The sequence below is a fragment of the Gymnogyps californianus genome, chromosome 4 (assembly GCF_018139145.2).
Source record: "Gymnogyps californianus isolate 813 chromosome 4, ASM1813914v2, whole genome shotgun sequence".
Lineage (NCBI taxonomy): Eukaryota > Metazoa > Chordata > Aves > Accipitriformes > Cathartidae > Gymnogyps > Gymnogyps californianus.
The window spans coordinates 71,444,246-71,464,865 of NC_059474.1; the positions used below are offsets into that span (position 1 = coordinate 71,444,246).

Sequence of the window (20,620 nt, forward strand, 5' to 3'; positions counted from 1 at the left end):
CGCTAGGGGAAAAACTGAGCAACAAACTTCCTTCTGTGTTCTGGCTGACACACCACACATCAGGACACAATTCCTCCCCTATGAACACGGACATACTAAGACCTCTACTGAAAAAAACCATAACTGTAGAAGAATAGAGAGGCTTTTAAGGCATTTAAGATGCAAAGAAATAAAATGAGTTACTGAATAGGTCATTTTGAGACTATTTTACCTGTTTGTTCACACATACCACATGTCTGAATGCTCTGGTCTCCAAATGGAAGTGAGGCGAGTACCTCACTTATCTTGAGGCAAACAACCACTTTCAGTTACTTATAATTTAAGTCCACTTCTGACTCTGGCATTGCTTCATGCAATGTGCATTTGCACCATCTACAGTCTCTATCTAGGGAAAATTTGAACTTCCCCCCCCCCCCCCCCCCAGGAAAGATATCTATGGCGTATGTCATCACCAGTGGCTCCACTGATGGTGAAAACATCTTTCTCCAGTGAAAACCATGAAGAATCGAACCAAATCATGGCATTAGTAAGCCAGTGACCATGACTGCAATCCCTGCTCACCTGCTTTGGCAGCCAAGCACCAACGATTACAATTTTGGATCTCGGCATGCAAAGCAAAGTTTTCACTGTAGCATGGCAACCTGCGCTACTACTTCGCAAGACTCATTGCATCGGATTGTAACTTCATTTCCAGCTCTTACAAACTCTTCCTCAGAAGCTAGCATTGCCTCTAACAGGAGAGATGCGAAGATGAAGGAATAGCAATTCCTTTGCCAATTAAAGAACCTCCTTCTTCAGGTAAACTCTTGATTTAGTTTCATTTCCTGGGACTGCAGTCTTCTGGAAGGGGATGAGGAACCTCTTTAATCCAAAAGCATCATCTCTGAAGCACTATGGATGCCTTTCAGCAAGGTTATGAAGAAGTGTCTTTGGGGAAATCACAACAGATGTGTAGATGGAGGCTTCTGGAAGGCCCACAGAAATATCCTTTCCCACTTGCATAATGAAAGATAACAAATAACTTCTTGCTTTTAGTTCATCTATTTCAACACAAAAACAGGCAGTGAAAAAGGAAATAATCCCATTCATAGGCAGCACCCAAAAAACAGAATTTTGGGGGGGTGGGTAAAATTGCTTGATGCAATTCACAATCTGTTAAAAAGAGTGAGCACTCATCTGCCTCCAGCTAAGCATCAGAAGCCAAGAAAACGGCAGCAATACTCAGAGGCAAGGCCAAAAGCTCATAGCTTGTGTAGGCAAGATTGAACCATCTTCAGTAGTTGCAGAAGACATGCAGTCCAAGTATCTCAGGCTGCAGAAAAGACTGAGATCTAGACATAAATACCAGAGTCAATTAAAGGCTCTATAGGTATTCTAGTCCCTAAAAGCCCAGCAGATTAAATATACAAATATAGCAATACAACTTACATTTCCGACATGAACTACACTGCAAACATACACAAGGATAGTCTAACCATGAAAAGAAAGTGGTGCTGAATATACAAGAAACAAAACCTGTTCTTCTCACAGTTAAAAAACTACAAACCCCAATAAGTCTTCCTGGATTTCTTAATTGTACGTGTCAATCACTGAATTCCATGATGTGGAAGAGGAAGGCTGTGTATCCACACGACAGAGACTCTGTAACTGAACTCCTGCAGCAAAGAAGGCACTCACTTTATAAGCTGTAGTTTATTTTCTGCTCTGTTTTATATGATGAGCCTATAAAAAAAACATTTGAGCACTTATCTATATTATTAACACAGTAGACTTGCAGACTGAAGCTTGACTTGGAAAATAAAATTCAACGTAACACTGGTGGAACTTAAAAGCCAAGTAGTAAAGCATTCTGTGTTATAGGACTTCCCAGACATTCAGTATTTACATATAATGCATTTGCACTTTATACTCAACAACCACCCATCAGCAGTGACATTATTAGCGGAACTGGACAGCACAGTAAGCCAACCCTGAGCTGCGCTCTAGTGAACCCATTCATTTTCAAAGTACAACAGAGATTGGTTTAAATATTCACACAATTGTTTTTCAAAACGTTTTATTGCATTATATTTGGTACCTTATGTTTGACAAAGGAAATTACATCTGTAACTGCAGGAATAAGAAGCTGGTCTGTTATTGAAAAAAAATCTTGGGCCCCTTAAAAGTTACAAAGTCTTGGGCTTGCCTGAAACAACTGAGCAAGAAATATATTCTTAGAAATGTAGGGCTTCAAGTATTACAAACCTGTGACACTGTGGAAAAGTTCCAGAGGTATCTAAACTGCAGCACTTTTTTTTTTTTTTTTTCTGCATAACGTGAACAAGGCCTGCTGAGGTTTTAAACTATTAGTCTCTTGATCAGTCAAAATGGTAGTCAGTTCTCCTCTTTGCAACTTCAAGCCATAGTATGTTCTCATTTTGTTTTCACTCTATGTGAAAAATGCATGCTATCTTTCTAATTAGTTGGTGCCACATCACAGTGCATAATTTTATTTGGTTCTTGCATTACAGTTTTAAAAAGTTTGGCCAACCTATGCTGATAGGTTCATCTCAAGAACAGCAATGTTGATTCTCCCCACCCCCACCCCCAAGTTTAATTCAAAGAGAGAGATAGTTTTAACTGGTTCCTTCAGTTAAAAACTGTGGTGCAAGAACACCAAACTGATCGTGTACAGTGAATTTCAGAGACACAACAAGCTTGTTGAACACACTATGTTTCTTAATTCTGCTTGATATCCGTATGTCCCAGCATCCACAACATAACACGTATGTTGCAGGTTTCTCCGTATATTCTGATTCACATTGCATACTTCCTATGGACAGAATCATCCCCGTATCAAAATCAGTCAGATGCTAAAGCCCCATCAACTCTTTGTGCTCAGTGAAAGAATCCAGTGCTAAAACAGCATTTTTGCTGTCTGAGATAACAGTAATCTCACAAGACAAATTTAAAGTAATATTTCTGCCACACACCTGCTCTGAGGGCTATACGCCTCCAGATTTCATATAAATTAGTTTAAAAACATGGGTAGGTAGGTAAGGAGAAGGGGTTTTTTTCTTCAATTTTAGCAGCTTTTAATTTTTAAGAAACCGAACAACCTATATCCAGTAATATGTTAGATATTTTATATATATACTTTGTCAGCAGGATAAAAAAAAAAAGTAAAACTATTTGAAGGCAACATTTTTTTTTTCCTTCTGTTCTCTGTGTAAGTTAGAACAATTCAGCAGGTGCGTGACAAAAATATTATACACCAGATATGGTCCAATGTCATTTTTTTCCAATAAAGTTGTTCATATTTCATTGGCCAGTTCTTCAGGTTCTGCAGAACTATCTCCATTAACTGTGATCTTCATATCCTCTTCATATCCAGGGGGCATGAAAGCCAAAGCATAAGGGAAAAGCTTATGACAATTTGCTCTGTAAGTTTCAGATGCTTCTTTACAGTCTCCAAGGCTACCGTCACATAAAGCTTCTAATACCTCCATACAAGTCTAATTAAAGAGAAAAATAAAGAAGTGTTAGGGTTTCTTAAACATTCGTCTGAACACTCACAAATGAGAAACACAATGCTACAAAGAAAACAAACTCCAAGTGTCATTTTCAGGTTTCTACCAATACCAAATGACTTTTTTTTAACTAGACACAGCAGGAAACACCAGTGTAGTCTGATTTGAAAGAATGCACTTTAAAAAGGGATTTAAAGAACAGCTAGAAATCTTGACTAAAAATGAAAATACTCATTTATCACCTGTTCCTTATTTTCCAAAAAAAAATTTGATTCTTACTAGTTGGCAACCAAGAACCAGGCTTACTTGCAACTAAATGTGTTTTTTGGGTTTGTGGTCCGTCCCCCTGCCCCCCAATCTTGAGATACACCGAACGTTTCAGCAATACATAACATGCATTTGAATTTTAGTGTTCGCAAATAAAAACAATGAATTCAGAATATATACTATAATTTCCTAATAATGACTTTTGTGAACGTGCTTTCAGATAGAATGGGAAGAATTGTGGCGTATAATTAAAATGTAAAAATAGCATCAGCTGAATAACCATAATTAGATGTGAAAACATTTCTGGTAGGAAAACACATTTTCACATTTAAGGATATGTGACTTACTGAAGTGTGTCTGTAACTAGTGAATCAAACCAAATTACTCAGATATTACCACATCCTTCAGATATATCTGCAGTTTCATATCCATATTTGTTCATGATTTAGAAGAGAAAAAGGAGATTTCTTCGGTTTTTTTCAACTCGCATTCCAAACATGAGAAACCGACCTACTGAGCTTCACTAAAGCCCGGCAGCATTTAGCATCCGTTCATGTGGTGTATGCTAGCATTAGCATAGTAAGCTAGTCTTTTTCCACTCCTCTGACATTTACTATAGCTTTTATTTGTTCTGTGTATTGAGATTAACTGCTCTGTCCTCCTGCTATGAGGTTATGAAGTTCTCTTCAACAACCCCTTTCCCTCACATTTGCTCTTTGCGACACTGGCATCAACAGAAGGTCAAATATATCTAGATTTATGCCTGCAATGTGCCCTGAGACAGCTGGTCTTTACTAAAATGAAATGTAATAAATTTGATCTCTTTGCACACGAGAATGCCTTTCAATGAATGCCTAGACTCCTTCAGATTCCCTTTTTTTTAGGGCACTTTCAATTTCCCATCTAAAAGTTCAGTAGAACTCCAACTCTTACTTTATGTTGGCACCAAGAATGCCTAAATTAAACTTTTTCAGTTTCACCACAATGCTGCGTATATCATCTTTATAGACTGCTGAGTCAGTAAATGCTTCTTGTAGTCCTACCAAGATAACACCTCTAAAACAACCAAACATTTTTGGTTACATTTTAATCTTTCCCCAGTCCAATTCCCAGAATTCCACTCTCAGGCAAAAAACCACAGCTGTGAGGCAAAAAGAATGCTGTTGAAGGCAATTTAATTTTTGTTTTCTAAATCTATTGATATCTATCTTAAGCTCTTTGAGTCGGCTCAAACAGTAACCCCCCCAAAAAAACCCAAACAAGAAAACAGTTTATGAAAACTGCTAAATATGTACTTAGGATATAAAAGACATGAGTTTGTGTCCCATAACCAGATCAGCTAGAGAAAGGTTCTGAATCTTTAACATCCTAAGCAAGTTTATAAATCATGGCAAATTGTCTTTTCTTGTCTTTCCCCTCTGTTTTGTTCAAAAATTCTACTGTGAACTTAAAATCCTTCACAATTAAGGTTCTATTGAAAGCAGTGTATTTCCAAAGGAATGTTTTTTGGAAAATACTGATTTTTGCCCACAAAAGAATAATTTTACTAGAAAGTTCAGCAATTTTACTTGCAATAGATCTAAAAAAATTCTTGAGTCCCCAAACATAAAGAGCACAATAAAGAAATAAAGTGCCAAGGGAACTGAGAGAAACTAAATGTCCTGAAGTTTGCACAGCCTGCCAAGGAATCTCTCTAATTAAATGTGCTGGACGCTCTCACAGTGATGCCAAAGGAAACGGTTTGACTGGGATACAGAAATCGTTTAGAAAAGGCTAGAAAAAAAGAAAGGACATTTGATTCCTTCTCTGCTTTGTCAGGTAAGGTTCTGCCAGTGTGTGGTCACAAGAAGAAAATAACATGTTTATTAATTCTTTATAAGAAACATATGAAGATACTAAAAAAAAATTACCTTCTCTCAAATACTTAGAATTGCAAGTCAGAACTGACAACCTTCCCAGATGAAGGTGGGGGAGTGGGGAAAGGGGCATGGTGGCAGTGGCACAAGGAGATTATTCCATGACCACCAGAATGGAGCAGAGTTTCAAAATTTGATAAGCTTTTTCCTTAACTACATACAAAGGCCAAAATGTGCATATGCACCTTTTATTAAAACTAAGATAATTCACACAGCTTGCAGGGGGATGAACATGGAAAGTTTTCACAGAGTCTGAGCCACTCCTAAGTCAATCTTTTTCTTCTGAACAGTCGCCTGTGTAACAGCTAAAGCTCGGACACACTACAATCTTTTCTTATTGGGGAGCTTTAGCGTCTTTTGCCACGTGAATTCTCTTGTGTTTAATAAGCTTTCCCACTACCTGCGGCAATAACATGGTTTCTGCTGCAAGCTAGCTATTTTCATATTATGACAAAACTAAATTAATTTAAATGTGCGAAACGGACATGAAACATTTCAGTTCAGATGAACCTGATACCCCTTTCTCTCGCATGACAACCCAACCTCCTTACCGTAAGGCACAGCAATCATTTCAGCTTCCTCTTACCTCCAGAATTTGCATAAAGCTTCCACAGATAAACCAGAAGTTGTTTATAATTTATAAATATCTGTTACCTGAAGATTTCTGTTAATGAGGGATTCATCCAGGGTCATTGCCAGCTCCACTGCCCTTTTCTGACTGGAAGAATCTAAATAGTACATCATTTTGGCAGCTACAGGAGGAAAAATAAACTTCATCACCCAGTGGATGACCAAAACCATCTTATATACAAACGTAAAATAGAAATAGTATGACTAAGGGGGGATACTGAACTCTACAGTAGTAGTTCAAAACAGAACCACTTGGAGCATTAAAGCTTGACACCTGAGCAAGTAGAAGGGTAGCTTGAAGTCTACTATTCAATGCTAGACAAAGCGTTAAAACAAACAGGCATTGTCTATACTGCAGGGTAGCAGCATTTTGCAGCGTACCGTGGAATCCCAGGCAGTGAATATAACAAATCAGACCTGCTGCAACACACCACAGTTCCCTCCAGCACCACTGCTCACATCTCCTTCACAAAGAAACCAGGGCACAGAAGAGATGTGCACGCAGAGTTCTTGTTACAATGCCGTGTCAGGACACAACCAGGACACAGTTCCGAGTGCCACGGCACAGATGTAGTTGAAGGGACTTGATGCCAGAAAAGATGCAAGAGTAAACTCACTGCTTTTTGTGGCCAGGTCTGAGCCCAGACTGAGCCACAACAGTAACGCCGCTCCCCTGGGTGGTTTACATCCTGTTTCCCATGTGGTACCCACTGTAACATGTGGTCACTATTGACAGACAGCCCTTCGTAACAGGTAACCAGCACCATCTAAGCCCCTCCTGTTAGGCATACCAGTAGCTCTGGGTGTTACCTGGCTTGCTGAGCACTCAGCGCATTTCTCTTGGCAGTCAGCCTCTTCAAATACAGGTATCAAAAAAAACTTTGCAACTCAGAAATACTACTTCACGTACCATAGCTCATACGAACTATTTCACAGATGCATTAAATAGTTACACTCCTATGATACATTCAGCATGCATCAGAAACAACAACGGGGCAGAAAGGTCCAAAAATTTGTATTTTAGCAGCATATAGAAAAAATTAAAGAAAACCACAGACAACCTCGTGGTCACGTCACAAAAACACAAACCGAGAGAAGAAAAGCATTCCTGATGGAAAGAGTGATTTTTACATCACTGGTGCTGATACTGAGATGCCACTGCTAGATAAGCACAGAAAATACAGAAGCAGGGCTGAAAAAGGATAAAGGCTAAATACCTGATAACCTATGTGGTAGTGAGTCATAGTTCTTTTTAAGGAAAGCTTCATTGAAGTTCTTTGGATTAGTTGCTCCAAAAAGCCGATTCATTTCTTGGTTTAACACTGTTCTAACCGCATCTGGCAGATCCTTACTTTCAGATACTATTGAATTGGAAAAAAGAAGTTAACTCAGGTGAGCACAGGTAATCAGAGTAAAATCTACTTTATGCATTTATTTTAATATTTTTCATGTTTACATTATTAATATAATTGGAAAAAAATCTCAAAGGAAGATGCATGAAATTCAAAAAGGTAAATAACTGGACCTGGTTGGAAAAAGCTTAACTGTGACAGTTTTCTGATGCTTAGAAAAAAACAAAGCCTTTTTACTCCAATACACTCTCCCCCTTACTGAGTAAAATCTATTAGGCTCAAAGATTGAGGTCATACAAGTCTGTTCTTAAATGTATCTAGTCTGTAGCCATCAACCGGAAGGGTGACCTTTGGGGCAAGGGAATGGCGAGAATCCTTCCAGCCTTCTAACAAAAAGGACAGAAGTCTAAGCCTTCTCCTTGCACGCCGACAAAGGCTGCCAGCAGAAAAGCCAGATTCCTCACTCTGCAGTTTCCATTTCTTCACTCACTCACTCTTTCAGGGGTTCACCATACTACTCACAGTCTTCAAAAGACTTACTAATACTTGTTGGAATAACTGCTAAATCCAGCTGCAGTCATAATAAACATACTTAATTTTAGCATGAATCAGTTGTTCAGAAAGCTTTCTAATACATGTATTAAATATTTTGAATTAATTGTACTAACAGTCTATAAACTAAAAATCAATGACTGTATGTGGGTTAGGCATCATCTGGAAGCATGTACAGATGAAGTCATATCAAACAGATACATACCACTGCTGAAGAGATGAATCATACACTCATGAAGCCAAGGATGACTAGAATCAATAGCAAAGGCTCTCTTCACAGACTGAAGCATCAGAAGGAACTTCTCTGGAAAAGAAAGCGTTGGCAAATGTTCAAAAGCCTGTGGTTGGAACTCACTGCGTTACGTTGCAGGAGTACTTAGTGTTTGAAACTAGAATGATCAGAAGAAATTAAAGCTGAATGTACTGCAACAGCCATTGTTTCTAACATGCGTTTATTTAACCAGGGAATTAAGCCTGTTAAACTAATAAGTAAATTTGAACATAGTAAGTTCTTAAAGCATATCTTAAAGCATCTTAACCAATACAAGAATTCAGAAGTCAAGTGTTGCAAAAGACCAGTTCTCATTAGCAACTGTACACCACTTCTTTACAGTGTGTAGTTCTGCGAACTATAGATACAAACAAATAACTAGGGCAAATGCAAGCCGGGAGAATTAACTACAGTCTCATTGCTTATAGATTTAAACACAGCAAAGAAAGTGGATAATTGCCAAATGTTCAAACTTTGGTTTTTCACAGAATGCTTATGGCTGGGGTGTTGGTCCCATGAAAAGTTCGGTGTCTCGACAGGGACTGACTCCTCATATCTCATCAGTAATTTTTGCTTAAATTCTAATACACATCTTCATGAACCGCAAATTGCTTTCTTTCATTAGTTTTCTCACCTACCTTTTCGAAAATAAATCTCGAAGGCAAAAAGATGCGTCTCTATTTTGTTCTTCACTAAATTCTTCAGGGGTGTTAAAAATTTAATGGCTTCTTCCAAAGGTGCTTCAACCTATAGATTCAAGGAAGTGACACACAACTAAGTCACAAAGTTTAAACTTAAAAACTCTACAACAACAGAATTAGCTATTTCTGAGTCTCATCAGAGAGTTACTCTCATAAGGCAATGCCTAAGATGCTTAGAACCTCTTTAGTTACAAATTTTGCATCTTTCACTCAATATTAGTGTTTAAACACAGATTGTCAAGTCTAAAAAATTGCTTTGTGATAGTTACAAATTACCTTTTCCTATAGAGATACAAGTCTTTGCCTTCTATCATACATCAGTAGTAAACACAGCTGCAGCTGAACCTGTATTGTAATGGGCAGTATGGCTCCCCATGCCAATCTACACACACAGGCCTGGGATGTTGGTAAACGACTACTTCATGCCCATGACAAGAGTTTGTTCATGTGAGCTTCAGACAGGTTCCTGAAAGGTGCCAGGTCATGGTGACATTTCCAGCCAAGATACTAACAGCAAGCTTGAAGTAACTAGATATTGATCATGGTCTCCTGGTCTTAGCTAGCGTAATCCAGTAAATGGACAGTTTTAACACAAATTAATTCTGTGCAAGGATTTTTTACAGACAGATCTCTTGCATCTATAGGTTAGGGATAATTTGAACAAGAACTGTCTGTTGTCCTTAATATTTACGTTTTTATGAACATAAGCTACTCTCTAAGCATCAGACACAAAATTTAATTGTTGTCTGGCAATAAAAATTTAGTAATGTTGAAGCAATACACTTCATTGCAAATAACTGAGTTGAAGACAACGATGGACACGTTATGGAGTTCCTGCTAACCATATACTACAGCAGTTTTCATAAAAAAATTGCATCATTTATATGTGCTGTTATGAGTTTGCATACATCAGTCACAACTGTGCACTTAAACCGTTTGGAACCTGTAATAAAACAGATTTCAAAGCTATGCCTTTAATGCCAAAGCTACGTTTCCAAAGAAGTCTAGGGGCAACTGTTTCAGGAAAAACAGTTGCAAGTGACCAACTACGTCAGAAATGGTCTTCTGGCACTAGGAACCAACTGAATTTGGAAATGTCTGTAACATGATTCTGATATTAAATTTGGAATATAATTAGGGAAGATTTGCCAAAGAAATGCATTATACAGCTGCAACTATTCCCTATAATCTTGGAGACTGCCTGGATTTTCCTGGGATATCCCATTATATCCCTCTACTGCAGAACTCAATTTCAATACATGCCATTGTGACCATTTCAATCTTAACTGGCACTGCAATTAGAGTGTTGCTTCTTGCAACCAGTGACCTAAACAATGGGAATACCGACAATGTTCTTAAACGACTAGTCAAGTTTTTTAAGTCACTTGCTTCCTGGCTACGGAGTGAAGTTCACTGCCTCAGCTTTCAAGCATCATCCCCTCAAGAGCCAATAACACTCGTTATACGTGTAATGTGAAAATACCGAATAGCGTATCTATCAGTACTTGGATACTATACTACTATTACTATAAATTAATTTTTCCAGTCTATATATATTTTTTCATTATCTTTCCCCACATTTTTCAAGTGTTTTCCTGCTCCTTACAGGTACAACTTTTAGCACAAGAATAGTCTTCTGGGTCACCTCCCCTTTAGATATCTCTACAGTTGTTAATCCAGATCTCAAAATCCATCTCAGTCTAGTCTACTACTATTTCCCAATAGCTTCTTTATCCTTCCCCCTCTCCCCCCCCATTCAAAACAAATGTAAATAAATGCTGTTAAGGCATTCAATGTTTCAATGTCTCCTCTTTCACAGGTTGTCTATGCTTAATAAATAAAAAAATATTACGGGACATAAAGAGTGAATGATAATCACCTTACATACAGAATAGAAAGACTTCCATCCGATCAACTAGAAATAGGGTATAATCAACAAGTTAGTGCAATATACACGTGAAGATAATTCCACCTGTAGCAAATGTCTATGACTTCAATTGCTGCCTTTGAGAACTAGGCACAAAAGCTGTGATTTCATCACATTACTGACAGTAAATCCAACAAACTATTCCTAGAAAAGAACTCTTTTTAAAATGCCGCCTGTGAAGAGAAGCCATACAAAAAAAAAAAAACAAACAAGTTAACTGAATGGCTTTCGAAGTGTATGTGTGCTCACTGTAACTTTTCTAGAAATTTCTATGACTTTATTATTACATTAGTAAGCACCTTTGCCAATTTCTCAGGGATAAGTTCTTCTTTCGGTCCTCCAATTTCTTCATCATCATCATCCTTCTTCTTTTTCTGATTCCTCTGTTGCTTTTCTTTCTCAGCATTCTTCTTCTCCTCCTCCAGCTGTGCTTTCTTTTGCGCTCTTCTCTGCTTATTTCGTAGCTTCTTTAGCTCCTTGTCAGACATATTCGCTGTACACACGTAAAGGGCAAAACCAGACAATGTTGATGTCTAATATTAACCGTTTCAATCAGTTGTCAGACACCATCATCATCTTTAAATCATATCTACTAACTAGTAATGCTGCCATTACATTTGTAAAAGCTTATTTACTATCAATAGATTATTGTACAGTCTACACTGCTGCTTCATAATTCTCTAATACCTTTGTGAAATCAGGGCAATAGGAATTAGAACAATAGTATAACATGCTGAGGGCAGGACAAAGTAATTACTGCATAACTCCACAAATCCAGTGCCAGGAGTAAAAGTGCACACCAATACACATTGATTTATTCCTTAGGCATTACACAACACAAGTTACGTTTAATGTAGTAATTAAATGGTCTAACAAAAATAAGGTGCAATAGTCACACCTTGGCATAGACAGTTCCCGCTTTGCTTTTAATGCCCTACAGACATCTTACATTTGATTCATATTCAGATCCTCTCCTCCCTCCAATTAAAGCATGGAGAATTAATTTAATACACATCAGAAAGTGGCTACAAGAAATTCTATTACACTTCTACTTAATTTGAACCTGAAGCCACACAAATGAACTGAGATGAGAAATATTAAAACTTGACAAATTCCTCTTGAAGGATTCAGTAGCCTCTATTCATACCATTTGAGGTGCCCCAAGCCATAATCACTTAAGTTGCTCTCCAATCAGAGATGAGAGGAAAAAACAAAAAAAGAAATCGATGGATTTAAACATTATTTTTACATCAGAAGCAAGAGACTATAAAATTTAAGTTGCTACCTAGTCAAATTTTTGCATACTGATAAAATGCTTAGAAAGAGCTATCATCAAGCACACCTGCTTCAATCTGATATTTCATGGACCAACAATCATGAGAATTCCACGTTTTCTCAGCCATTTCGTAACACAAACATGTTTTTACTTAAAATTGTCAATACAAAACCCATCATTGTTTTATAACAACCAAAATAAAAAAATGGATTAGTTTAACTTTGAGCAGAACATCTACTTTTACATACAGGCCAAGTTACAATTTGCCTACTTTGAGTTGTGACAAAACTCTTCTTTTTGGCTACTACAGTTGACAACTGTAAGAATGCTGGATCTTCATAAAATATCCACTAATTAGTGAAACTGCATATTTAATAAATTCTGACAGTTGAATACCTGTATCAGCCTCGTGTTCTTTATTTTCATCTGTTAAGGGATTATCATGAAGTTTCAAATATATCTCTATGGCAATTCGTGCTGCTTTGAAGTAGAACGGATGTTGTCGAAGTACATCTTCTAGTTTTAACAAGTCCACATAAGACCTAAGGGTAATCTTCCTCATACAGTAAGTGTGAAAGTCAAACTGGTCATCCGTGATTTCTACAAAATGCTAACACAACATAAAATAACATTATTTAGCAAGTATTAACGATCAGATACTAACCTTGATTTTTTTCATACACTCTCCCCAAAGGAATAATTTAGCAAAAGCCTGCTATTTGACAAATACACCCTAACTCTTAGAAATGTGAGTTTAACAAAATCCTCCAAAAATAAAATCATGGTGAAAAGAACAGAAGGCATCTTAGGTCAGAACCAAAATTCACCCATTTCACAATCTCTTAACAGTAACTACCCTCTGACAATTTGTAGTTTAAGGGATAAAGATTCTACATTTGTTGTATTTAAACAGCACTTGAAGAATTTTTCTTCTATGAACTCCTCTAATTTTTTCAGTCAAAAGTATAATTTTGACTTCCATTAGATACTGTTGCAATGAATTCCACACTTAAATCACGTGTGGTGTGAGAAAGTACTTCCTTTTGTTCAAGATCTGCTTTCCTCATTGTCACCTGATGTCCCCTTGTTTTTGTTTGACAAACAGTGAAAAGTCATTCCCCTCTTCAACTTCTCCATGTACTGATGATCTCGTACAACTTCATCCTAAACTCAGTTGTTGCTTGTCAAAGCTGAGGATAAAATAGTAAGCACGACAAGCTAATTGCAATCTCTTCACGTCAAAGTTACCCCACCATGGCATGTATTTTACTAGCACATTTTTAAAGAGGTATGATATTTAGATGTAAACAGTATGACAGATTCATATAATGGAAGAAAAGTACTACTTGTCTAGTCACTTAATTCCCAACACTGTCCTTTTGAGTGCTGCTCCACACCAATACAGAAGTTTTTGCAGCACTGTCTATAATTGTTCCAGGATTTCTTTCCTGAGCAGCAATAATTCATGTAAGACCTTTTACTACTTATGCATAGGCAAAGAACTCTTCTTGTCCCTCCTTCACCAACTACACCGTTGAACATTACATTTCATGTGCCATTTAATCGTTTAGTATTGAGACAGTGCAAGCGTTGTCCTTGCACTATTCGCTCCCTTTCTGTGATCACTGATTGAGATATCAAACAATGGAGACCCTAGAAAGATGCCTTAGTAATCTCCATGATAAGCTCCTTTTCTTGTAAAAGCTGATTATTTCCTCCTACTCTGTTTTCCCAGCCATGAATCAGCTATTAAATCCATTAGATCAACTTCCCTTCTTTTTCTGAGACAGTTTAGATCCTTTATGGTGTGAAGGATGACATCAAAAGTGTTTCTGAAATCCAGAACACATTTTATCAACTAAACTGCCTTAAGCATAACTAGCACCTCTAAAAGATTTAAGAGGCACTGCTTTTTCTCACAAAAGCTTTGTTGATCATTCCTGAATACAACATATTTATCTTACTTCTGATCTTTACTACACCTTCAATCAATTAATCCAATAAATAAATTAAACATAGTGACTTAATTCCTTAGAAATGGTTTTTAGGGTGGCCTAAGTCAGCTCTTCATTTGCTGACCTCTTCTGGTACCCAAGACAATTTACAAGACTAGTAGTTTCTTACACAAATTCTTTTAAAAGGATTTTACACACATTTATTTAAAGGATTTCTGTGAACAGAATACGGTCCTGGCAAATCACTTTGTTGATTTGTTCTAATCTGAGAATATTCCACAGACTATTCCATTCCCTCTGCAGAAAAGCATCAGCGTTGAAATCTCCTTAAGCCTCTCAATTTGCAAAGAGGCATAGCTTCCTATTAAGTTCTCCTCTTCGAGCACTTCATTTACACCCTCAGCTGTCTGGTCTTTCTTCTAGACCCCAATGTGCTTAAAAAACCCCAAACCCATACTTTTTTTTTTTTTTTTTTTTTTTTTTTTTTTTTGAAGCTGTGCATCCAAATTTTTTTGTTTGCCTTACTATGGTCTGCATTTAATGTGCAAGTATCCCCCCTTTTTGGATACAATTTCTACTTTAAGAAGTCTTTATACTTCTAATAGCTTCTTTTAAACTGTAGCTTAATTTTTTTTTTTTAAAGGAGAAGATATTTAATATCTTTGATAGCTTTTTACATTTATTCTCTCCCTCTGAAATACAGTGGCTTAACAATAACCAAGGCGACATCTTTCCTTTACTTTAAGGCTGGGCTTGTCAGCTCAGCCATGTTCTTTTTGGACTTAAAGTACACATACTCTTGGTTTGTACCCAAATACCTATTTTTATGTACCCTGCCAAAAATAAGATTATTTCTGAGAGTTTTCTTCTTTCCTGGATCTTCAAATGACTTTATAGATTCTCTTTACAATATACAGTTCACAATGGCATTTTTAGGAGGAAATGTAATTCAATCAACTCATCAGTAGCCAACACGAAATGAAATCTCTCCTGAAGCTACATGAAGTATACTCTTACTGCTCAGAAAGGAAACATATAAGCACAGTAGACTTAAGCTAGTGTTTTCCAACCTAGGCAGTTTAACTAGATACGTACTCTCTCAATTTCATGGCATTTCTTAAGTGCTTCTCCGAATTTGTTCATTGCTTTGTAAGCTTGCGCACATTCTGTCTGAAACCACATGCACTGCATTTCATTCAAGTTCTCTACTGCCGAGGTACCTTCCTAAAAGCAAAAACAGCATTATAAAAAGAAAAATAAGTCTTGTTCAATTTGTTAACTGCCATTTCTTTTATCTTGTTCTAATTAAAAGCACAAATGAAGAGGCTTTCAAAAGAATGCTGAATTTCAAAACTGGAGTCCTGAAGTCAGAAATGCCACAGTTAAGATGGACTTGCTTTGCTCATTAACAAAAAAAAAAAAAAAAAAAAAAATTTCCTCTATGTTCCACTTATTGGAAGAGTCAGAAATACACAATGAATAGCCAGGTAGTGACCATTTAACTGCGATAGTTCCTCATCTTTAGGATAGCAGAGACATTCATTCAGTGTTTTTAATATTGTATGCACAAGTAACACATTGCAGCATGAAGAAAAATGGCAGAAAAGTTCTAGCACGTGGCATGACACTGACACCTGCAGGATTTTGTTTTTCTTTTAGATTTTTTTTTTTTTTAAACTAAAACTGCCATCTGTGTCTTCCAGAGACCTGCTGATTAAGCTAAGCGTAGTAACTGGCAGTAGTAACAGGTTATTTCTTATGTGATCAGTACTAGAGAGCAGTGGCAAAACAAAAGGAATACTGGTAGCTTTGACACCTTCTGATCCAAAAAAAAAAGGAGATTACAGTTGTCTTTCAAATCTGGTATTTATATACACTTGCATAGATCTGTAGAACTTATCATATGCCTTTCAAGCTTAATGTCAAAGTCAGCTACTTGGGGTGGATGCAGCCATTCTGACTTTACTCTGATCTTCCAAAAACCAGGCTATTCAAGAATCAGCCAAGAGCCAAAGCTGGGAAAATGACAGATAATACTCAAATGGAAGGGTAAGGAGAATATCCCAAATGAGAGAGAAAGGCAGTCTTCAAACCAGTCTGATTTAGGCAGCTAAAAATCAGAAAAATTGTTAGCTCCATTTTCATTATGCTTAATTTAGGTCTTCTTTAATTATTGTTTTTTAATTAAGCAGCTTGTATTTGAGCACTAGACATAAGATCAAAAGGAGATGAAAGAGATTACACAGAGCAACATCATCAAATTATATTTGTAAAGTTCAGTTTTGGACAACTGGTATGCTTGCTTTTTTGACATCATCTTAAAGCTGCTTAAGGCATTGAGAGGTCAATTAACCTAGATTCATAGCAGTTTTGCATTAAAAACTCCACATAAAGCAAGCTACTGAGCTTATCTAAAACAGAACTTCCCCTCTCTCCGTGTTTGCCTGCACACAGCCTCCATTTCACAAAAATCCTTCAGCTTTCCCCTTATAAATATCCCCCCACCGTTCAATGCACCTTACTCCAGGTTTCTCCTGCTCTTCAAGAGAGAAGAGAAAAATGGGACAACAAACAAAAAAGGCTTTACTTCTGCAGGTAGGTCCCAATAGTTTGTTGCCTGCCTCCCACTGACAATATCTAAATGATATTGCCGGTATTCTAAAATTATCATTTGCCAAATATTCTGGAAAGACTATATTGAGCCGTTTTGACTTTCAGTTATGAAAGAATAATAGCAAGAGAAGTCAATTAAAAAAAGTAACTAACCTGTGAGACCATCAAACCTATCAGAATGGGTTACTGCAGGGACAAAAACTGATTCATGAAATTAAACAATCTGCATAATGCAAACTTCTTCTGCCAGCTAATTGGTCATGGGTAAACAGCTGGGGGGCGGGGGGGGGGAGAAAAAAGAAAAGAAAAAAGATACAATATGCAGCTTTCCTTCATCACTGTTAAACACGGCCTTAGGAATGAAAGCAAAATGTTCACAAAAGGAAGACATCTCAGAAAGCCTCTCACCTAGTAGCCACACAGAAATTTTGTTCCAAGAGAAGTCTGAATTCTCTAACTTACTACCATTAGAAAAAAATAAGAGACATGGGTAACTTTATCAGATCTTTCAAGGATCCTATAGAATCAACATTAAACCCAAAGACTACTTTGAAAAAATAATTTTCTGAGAAGTTATCTCTAAAATGGGCATGCTGTATTTTTCTTACCTGGCAAAAATGATCAAATCCAAGCTTTAGAGTTTTCACTTAATACTATGGAATCACGCTTATCCAAGATTAATTCAAGCCCTGATATTGACTACTATTAGTGAAGCAAGCATAGTTGCTCTGAAACAGAGCTTAAAGATTATACTAAAGGTGAGAGGAAAGTTAACAAAAAATTATTCCACAAGGGATTAGGCCCACGTTATTCAAAAGAGCTATAGTTAAATGCAACAAACCCTTGTAAACTTAGAACACATTTCTTCTGCTTCTTTAATGGAGTTTGCCTTCAACATATATTTTGCACATTTGGAGTTGATAAATCTGTCTGCTGTGTCCAAAGCCTGAGCCTCATCCATCCACCTTGCAGCTTCTTTAATATTTCCAGCATGCTTAAAGAGATAGAAGTTCAAGTTAGATTCAGTAATTATAAAACATGCATGTTTTATCTACTCACTGTTTAATACAATTAGTTAATTTTAGACATTTTTTAATAAATAGCTTTCTTCAGGAAAGCAACAGATCTTTAAAGAAAAAAGCAGAAAAATTACTTTCCCTTATTACGGAATTACAGGTCTTTCGGCACTAGACTTTTTCCTGAAAATGCTTAAAGAACACTTTGGATAACCCCATTCTGATACAATACCACAGTGTAGCTGAGAAATTGTTTTTAAGTAGTTAAAAAAACAGGGAGTAAGAACAGGAGGAAGACATTTAAAACATCAACTAAATTTATTAGCATGGTTTTTAATATGAAAAATATAGTTGTAAACTGAGAATTCACATTTTGCAGTATATTTGTCCTTTATTGACTTAAAAACCTTCATGGGGCTTATTCATATGCAGTAAAAAACCCAAGTAGCCAAACAATACCCTTATCTAGAAACTCAGTAAAATTCACTAAGTCATTCTCCATGGATTCTCCATGTGTCTTGCTTAATACAAGCTTAACACTTCAATGTTCACATCAAAAACAGTACAGGAAAGTATAAGCATATGTAAAAGTCTTCTATCATAACAAACAAATAACCTCCGATCACTAAGAATAAGCCAAACTTACCTTATAGATTTTTGCCTTCACAAGGAAGAGTTCTATCAAAGTGGGAGTACTTTCTATAGCAGCATTTATATATTCTAGAGCCAGGCATGGCTGTCCAATTTTATCATAATGTTGAGCCAAATAATACTGGACCCAGAGTAAAGTGGTTGGAGGTTCTTCTTTACCATCATCTGGAGGGAGAAAAATGGAGGGAGTTTTTTTGTTCAGTTTATTAAAACAACATGCCAGAAGCAGAGTGCTATAAATATAGCCACTGAAGTTAATTCTGCCTCTGTGTCAGGCTGTCACACCAGACCTTGGAGTGCTTCCAAACACCTGGATCCAGGTAAGTCCATTAACTTCTACCTCTGCGGTTTGACAAGACCTGAGCATATACTGTTCCCTTCTCATACTGTGGTTTTAAGGGAAAGGAAAAGTCAGTTAGTGGGTCAGAAGGGAGTTGCATTTTGTTCCAACTAGTCCCTTGATCAGGGCAGCCAGATATGCAAGACTGCAGCGCATAACGTAGAGTTCTTATTTTAAAACTGGTTTAGATGAAGGGTATAGCAAAGAGTCCTGCTAAACATAAGTGTTGCACAGTAACAACGTAAAGGATTTCAGTACATTCAGCATTTACATGTTTTCAAGCCATAGACTTGAATATTTTTAAACAAAACAGGCTGTTCCAAACCCTAGCTTTAAAAAGATTTTCCATCTCCACCTTTGACACATTTATCATCACTGTTCGCCTAAACATATCCTAGAAAACATTCACTCCTATACACAAGTCAGTTTTGAAAGTTACAGAGCTCTGCTTGAAATCCAAAATACTACTGAAGTCATAAAAGTTAAGTTCACTACTCAATTTTGGCTATGAAGCATAGCACCTTGCAGGGAAAAAAAAGGGTGTGGGGGCTCTAGTCCTGCCAAAAGGTTCTGGTTCTTCAGTTTATGATATAACTTAACCATGCAATTATATGTATTTGTTCATTTTAAGGTAGCAGAAAATTGTTTATTTGAATGAAATTTAATATCAAAGCAAATATTGAACTGAAGTAACAGTAAGCCAACTCCTTAAACCAGAAAAGCACAACTGTGTTTGAAAGGCTTGGACAAATTTAAACAGGTATTAAGTGGCTATATTGTAGCCTATAGCATTAAATTCAAGGGAAAAGTATAACAGGCAACTTAGGTGAGAATTTCATAATGAAGTATTGCATTAACGTTTCCGCAAAGCAGGGAAGTAACTGGTTATAACTTCAATAAAAATGTCTTTAATGATTAGGATTATCCTGTAAAGTTTTAACGTACATTGTCATTCAAGTTATCTTGATTATCACACCATTATAATCCATCTACGAAAATTTCAAGACTATCGTCTGTTGATACTCTATGCAGAAAAGTTTTTTCTTGGAGATTTTCTGTTACAAAGTGGTTGGGCAAATGACTAAAAAAAAAATCATAAAGCTGCCAGAGAGGAAACTATGAAGCCTGGATTCAATACATGTAGAACCATACCTCACAACAAACAGTTGTCAGTCAAAACCTGGAAAACACTTTTTAACTCTCAAACCAACCCCCCAAGAACACAAAACCCAGCCCCCACCAAAAGTTCCAAAACTCTCTCCCCCTGAAGACTGTGCTATCAGTATCTATTAACATTTCTGTAATTAAAGATTTAACATAGCTTTCAAATTTCAGTTTCCTGGACAACGATAAACTCAAGTCTTGAAAAGAGAATACTTGGACTCAAAACTGCAAAGAGATGACCCAATTTGCAGATCTAGGAAAAATTTTTAGAACAAGTGACTAGATTTTGAATACAGACTTTATATTTGACAGCTTAAATCCATTCTAAGGATGGCTATGGTTCAGTTCTGTGTTAGGGAAAAAAAAGGCAAAAAATCCCATCATCTCAATTTCTTCACTCCCCACTGATTCCCTGCCTCTGAATGGTCATGTAGTGCTTACACCAGGCACTACTTCCATGAAATATGACAGTCTTAGCAC

The 20,620-nt window shown here is 36.8% G+C and overlaps 1 protein-coding gene across 1 annotated transcript in view; it reads right to left on the reverse strand.

Moving 5' to 3' along the window:
• Positions 1-2,590: 2,590 nt before the first annotated feature.
• The window catches only part of NAA15 (N-alpha-acetyltransferase 15, NatA auxiliary subunit), a 41,417-nt gene continuing 23,387 nt past the window's right edge, over positions 2,591-20,620 (reverse strand). The window contains exons 11-20 of the mRNA XM_050895606.1: positions 18,632-18,801; positions 17,811-17,963; positions 15,452-15,580; positions 12,798-13,011; positions 11,425-11,618; positions 9,136-9,244; positions 8,432-8,530; positions 7,540-7,683; positions 6,347-6,444; positions 2,591-3,494 (exon numbers count right to left, since the gene is read on the reverse strand). Of these exons, the coding sequence (XP_050751563.1) occupies positions 3,294-3,494; positions 6,347-6,444; positions 7,540-7,683; positions 8,432-8,530; positions 9,136-9,244; positions 11,425-11,618; positions 12,798-13,011; positions 15,452-15,580; positions 17,811-17,963; positions 18,632-18,801 (1,511 nt within the window). The 3' untranslated portion in view covers positions 2,591-3,293. The remainder of the gene's footprint in view (positions 3,495-6,346; positions 6,445-7,539; positions 7,684-8,431; positions 8,531-9,135; positions 9,245-11,424; positions 11,619-12,797; positions 13,012-15,451; positions 15,581-17,810; positions 17,964-18,631; positions 18,802-20,620) is intronic.